The following is a 5,747-nucleotide window of genomic DNA, read 5'->3' as shown; positions in this document are numbered from 1 at the left end:
GAGCCCGAAGAAGGATGCAGAAAGGGAATCTGCGGTCAAGGTGAAGGTTGGTGTTGGGGTCCAGTCTACAGGTGGCCTGTGTCTGAGGATGTGGGGGGGCCACGTTCGTGGGAGGGACCAAGGACTCCTTCCTGCTCCACCTCCCGCTTCCCATGTTTTGGGGCAAATACGGGTCCCCCCTCCCCCAGCCTCTGAGGAAACAGACATAGGGATTTCAAAGTCAACCAGAAATGCTCTTTATTCACTAGAGCTCAACACCCGGGTCCAGCCCTGGGCCAAAAACCAAACAACTTAAAATCTGACTCAGGGCTCTTTTTTGCCCCTAAAATAAAATCTAGGGAGTCGCCATGCCCATCCAGGCACAAAACCCACTTTTCCTGTGGGAGCTTCGTGAACTTTACTGTTGCAGGAGGAAACAAAGGAACTTTACAAAACTATCGCAACTTGTGGGTGGGTGGGAGGTGGCAGAGAGATGCCTTCCACTGGGGAAAGGACCCATCGGTGATTTGCCATTGGGGGCAGGAGCGCAGTGAAACTGAATGAAATGAACATGGGAAGAACAACTAGGCGGAGGTCAAGGGTATCGGCTGTCGGCTCACCCCAAAGCCCTCCACCCCCGATAAGCCTGCAAAGATATGGTGCCCCGCTGCTGTGGCCCCTCCTCCCTCCAGCTCCTGATGGATGGGCTGTTGAGGGCAGGGCAGGACCCATCCGGTGCCGTCCACGATGAAACAGTGGATCTACCAGTGGCTGAAGAAGGTGGAGAAGGCGGGTTGAAGTCAGGATCCCATCTTGAAGTTCGTGGGCTGGAAGGTCCAAGCCAGCCTGTTCCCTCTCTCCACATTCTGAGGGGCAGACTGGGAGAGCACAGTGGGGTCCTGTAGGGCCAAGGGTCCAAGAATTCCAAAAGGAATGGAACCCCAGGGGCTAAGAAGTCAAAGGGGCAGGGCTGGTGGCCCAGAAGGACTAAAGATCCATGAACCGTGGCCCAGAAGGAGCCACAGGGGCCGGGGTCCTGCTGCACCCAGAATCCACGGATATCTCCAGGACAGAACCCTTAGGGCTGAGAGGTCCAAGGGGCAGGGCTGGCCAGGCTCTCCATAGCCTCCATTGTTTCAGGATCCAGCAGGGATGGAGCTCTGGAGGTCAGACATTCCAAAGGGCTGGGTGAGTCCATGGGAGGTGGGTGAGCCCAGGGACTTGGTAGGACTGAACCAGGAGGGCTGGGGGTGCGGGGGCTGAGCACCTCATGGTCCTCAGCAGTTGACCTTGCGGCCGGCCGAATTGCGCCCACTGCGGCGGTAGAGAGACTGATAGCCCCCGTTGAGCGAGCAGTACTTGAGCGTGTGGGCCTGGTCACCCGTGGCCCCGCACAGGGGACACACGTAGTGCCGCAGGATGGGACACACCACCACACCCCCCGGGGTCTTCAGCCGGTGCGAGGTGTACACGCGGCGAGACTCCCCATTGTGCTTGCAGAAGTTGCAGAGGGTGGCCAGGGCCTCACTAGGGCCCCGCCCTCCCGGTCCCTGCTCTTGCTGGGCCTCAGGTCTCGGCTCCCCAGGTTTCAGCTTCCCATGTCTCGGCTTCCCAGATCTCAGCTGCCCAAGTCTCGGCTCCTCAGAGCTCAGCTCCCCAGGTCTCGGCTCCTCAGTGCTCGGCTCCCCAGGGCTCAGCTCCCCAGGGCTTAGCTCCCCAGTCCCTGGGGCCTCCTGCACTTGTCCCGGACTCTGGATCAGGGCCGACACTACCTGGCTCAGGTTGAAGTAGTCCTTCCACATGTCGAAGGGTGGCAACTCCATGGCCGCCTGCAGGGGTGGTAGGTGGCTGGAGAGAGATGGGCTGGGGCCCCCGTGGACTGGAGCAGCAGATGGTTTTCTGAAGCAGAGAGGAACTACACCCATTTTTATATTCCTCAAAGACCCTTCTGAACAAAGGTGGAGCTTAGGATTTAAAGGGCCCACTCCTCACCCTTGGTCCCCATCTGACTTTAATCCCCCATGGATAACTGGAAGGGGGTCATTCCCCTCGTCTCTCGTCCTTGCTCTAACTGCCAGGTGCTGTGATCTGGAAAGGCCCTTCCCCCTGGGCCTCAGTTTCTTTATCTGGTCAATAAAGTCCCATGTCTGCAAATTCCCCCACCCCCCCCTCCCTTCAAGGCTGGGGGCTGCCCTCTCTAGAGCCATTCCTAATAACAACAACAGCCCCCGACTATGAGCTGGTCGCTGGGCTCCCACAGTTACCTTCATGATCTGACTTCACTCCCACAACAACTCCGCATGGGTAACACAGTTACTATTCCTTTTTCTTTTTTTTTTTTTTTTAATTGATTTATAATCATTTTACTACTACCCCATTTTCTAGACAAGCTGCTGAAGCTCAGAGAGGAAAACTCCTACTGGCCCAGAGGCACACAACACGCAAGTGGCAGAGCCAGGGCTCGCAACTCCGAAGCAAATGCTGCTTCTATCTCTTTTGAATTAAAACCTGATTTTTTGTCACATCTGGAATTAGGAGTCACTGATTCAACACAGATTTCTTGAGCATGCACCGGAGTGTTCAATGTTTTTGAAAAAGGGTCTCTTTGAACCTCATAACCATTCAAGGAGGCAGGCACCAGAGTTTCCATTTTCTAGAAAGGCTATGAGGCTCAGAGAGGTTAAGGAAGATACTCAAAGTCACGCAGCAGGGAAATGGCAGAGTTGGGACTGACACCCAGCTCTGACTCCAGAGACACTGGGAATTGATCTAAGAAGCAGAAGAGGACCCTGGCGTGACGCAGACTCATTTAGAATGCCCACACTTCCCCCTTGGCCTGGCACATTTTCCCAGATCCTTTCTGAGCTTCAGGACCAAGTAAAAGCCTGGCCTCCTGCCCATGCCAACTCCAGGAATTCTTCCTCCCCCTGTGGTCCCCAGTTGGTCTCCCTGACCGCTCAGCATCCAATCACTGAAGTCCCTAGTGTTGGGCGCTGGAAACTCAGCAGTGAGCACATCTACCCTGTACCTGTTTCACAAACAACCAGTCTAGCCAGCTAATGAGAAAACAGCAGCCCATAAAGACCCGATTACACAGACAGGGTGCTCTGAGAGAGGCTGAGCTGGGAGAGGTGACCGGAAGCTGAGATCACATAGAACAGTCTTCCAGGAAAAGGAACACGAGATATGGAGCCCTGAAGTCTGGGGACAGCAAGGGGGCTGGAGCGGCCAGAATGGGGTGAGAGTCCCCAGATGAGGCCAGCCCGGGAAGCATGGGCTGAAAATAAATTTTTTTTATTATAAATTGCAGTCTTTTAATTTCTCCTTTGCAGTTCAGTTAGGACATGATCTTAATTTTCTTTTCTTTTCTTTTTTTTTACTATATTTTTATTTTATTATTTATTTATTTTATTTTTCCCCTTTTTGGAGGCACTGGGGATTGAACCCAGGACCTTGTACACACCAAGCATGTGCCCTACCACTAAGCTATACCCCCACCTTCCCAATTTTAAAAATAAAATGTGTGTGTTGGTGGGCTCTATTACCTAGGAACTTAATTTCAGAATCCTCAAGGGGCATCTCAATATGTTAGATAAAGTGGGTGTCAGGTCTCACTGGGTTAAGCACCCGTGATGTAGGTCAGTATCAGCCCATTGGTCTTTGTCTTTGGAGCAATAGGGAGCCACTGAAGGGTAAAAGCAGGGGAAGGGCAAATGAGAAATGTTTTAGGATGCTCCTCTGGTTGCTGTCGATTGAATAGAGGCTATCCCCATCAGTTCACATTGTCTTGAGCTGATCAGGGAGTGAAGTCTGAACAAAGTCTGTTGAGGACTCCTTGATGGCAGATACTAGGTCTTGCCTTCGGAAGGAGCTTAATACATGCTCATTGAGTGAATGTATCATCTCTGTGGATGGGCTCAAGGTTGGGAGGGGACAAAGGGAGGAATTTATGAATGTCAGAGGAAAGGTCTTTTTGTGGTGTGATTTCCCAGCTTTCTGTAATTTCTTTTTTTTTTCCCTGGGCGAAAAATGTGTTGTTGTTTTTTTATTGAAACATCGTTGATTTATAACATTGTGTTAGTTCTGGTGTTCACCCTAGTGATTCAGCTATACATATATATATTCTTTTTCATATTCTTACTCATTATAGGTTATTACAAGATACTGAATATAGTTCCCTGTGCCAAACAGTAGGACCTTGTTGTTAATCTGTTTTATATATAGTAGTTAGTATTGCAAATCCCAAACTCCTATTTTAGCCCTCTGTAATTTCCTTTTGAAGTAATGATTTGGATAGTGGCTTGTTTGATGTCTGTCCTCACTGGTAACCTGTGAGCCCCAGGAGGTCAGCCCCAGGTGATGATGTTCCCAGCATCACCCAGCACAAGGCCAGGCGGCCACAGAGCAGGTCAGGGGATGTTAGCAGGATGAGTGCCCACAGATCAATAATAAGTCATTCAAATGGGTGATTCCTGTGTCTTAAGTGCTTATGGTGTTCTTTATTGTTCAGCTCTAATGTCTCCTCCTCCAGGAAGTCCGCCAGACCCTCAGGCTGGGTCAGCCTTCTCTGAGTGCCCCCTTCCCAGCCCTGCCTACACTGAGTCATCACTGACTGGGGTTGGGTCTGTCTCTCCTTCTGGACCATGAGCCTGTGAGGGCAGGGCTAAGGCTGTTCCACAAGTACGTTTATGTGCTTCATGTCATTTAACTCTCATTGCTTTCCTAAGTACCATTATTATTCCTGATTTGCAAAGGCAGCAACTGATGTTCAGAGAAGTTAGGTGATTTGTCTGTGGTCACACAGCAGGCAGGCAGCAGAGCTGGGATTCCAACTTGGGTCTGCCCCAGTCTAGTCTTTGCCCTTAACCACTGCCCTACATTGCCTCAATAAATACTCAGTAGAATGAATGAATAAATGAATGCATCTGGGAGCTACCCAGTGGCTTCCAGATCACCTGGTCAAGTTTACCCTACTTTCTTATTTTTCAGATGTAAATGAGGCCTCAAGATGGGAGGGATCTGAGTTTCAGTCTCTTAAAGCCATGGTTCCCGGCCAAGGTCCCTGGATTCACCTGCACATCAGGTAACTTCTGGAAACCCATTAATAAAAGTACACATGTAGTCATAGGGTGGGCTGTGAGGTTTTCTGCTTGTTCATCTCCCTGAAGAGGTAAATCAGACCTCTGTGTTATAATACTGGGGTCATGGGGTTGGGCAGTGGGGTGACTTGAGCACAAAATCCACCCCCCCTACCACAGTTCACTGGGTGGGTAGCATCCTGGGTAATGTCTCAGTAATCAGCCCTGGGTTCAAGCCAGGCTTTACCACCTGCTCGCTGAGTGGCTGTGGGCTTATTATTTAATCTTTCTTAGCCTCAGTTTTTTCATCTGTCAAGAGGAAATGACATCAGTGCTCGTCCAGGGGCCATGGACTGTAATTGTGTTTGCAAACAGCACAGAGCTTGGCTCGTGGGATATGCTGATGACACGTTAGCCATGATAATTGACAAGATTAAGGCAATAATCTCAAGGGGACTTATTTACTGAGCATCTCCTCAGGGCCAGCACTATGCTCAGGGCTATACCCACGTCTGTTTCCCTGTACCATCCCCAGACCCTGTGAAGCAGGGTCTAGCAATAGCCCCATTTTACACTTGAGCCACGGGCGTTTCAGAGAGGCCGAGGGGCTTGTCCAAGGTTATATGGACAATGAGTGGTAGGCTGGAACTGGAACCCAGGACTGGCTGAAGAGCCTGCCAAGGTGTTCAA

General features: G+C 50.9%; 1 protein-coding gene across 1 annotated transcript; it reads right to left on the bottom strand.

Moving 5' to 3' along the window:
* Window positions 1-231: 231 nt before the first annotated feature.
* Window positions 232-2,106, bottom strand: LOC116661476 (nanos homolog 2-like). The gene has a single exon (XM_032473669.1). The coding sequence runs from the start codon at window positions 1,902-1,904 to the stop codon at window positions 1,257-1,259; it is 648 nt and encodes a 215-aa protein (XP_032329560.1). The 5' UTR covers window positions 1,905-2,106; the 3' UTR covers window positions 232-1,256.
* Window positions 2,107-5,747: the final 3,641 nt, after the last annotated feature.

This window comes from Camelus ferus, chromosome 35, assembly GCF_009834535.1.
Source record: "Camelus ferus isolate YT-003-E chromosome 35, BCGSAC_Cfer_1.0, whole genome shotgun sequence".
Classification (NCBI taxonomy): Eukaryota; Metazoa; Chordata; class Mammalia; order Artiodactyla; family Camelidae; genus Camelus; species Camelus ferus.
This window is presented reverse-complemented; position numbering and strand designations above follow the sequence as displayed.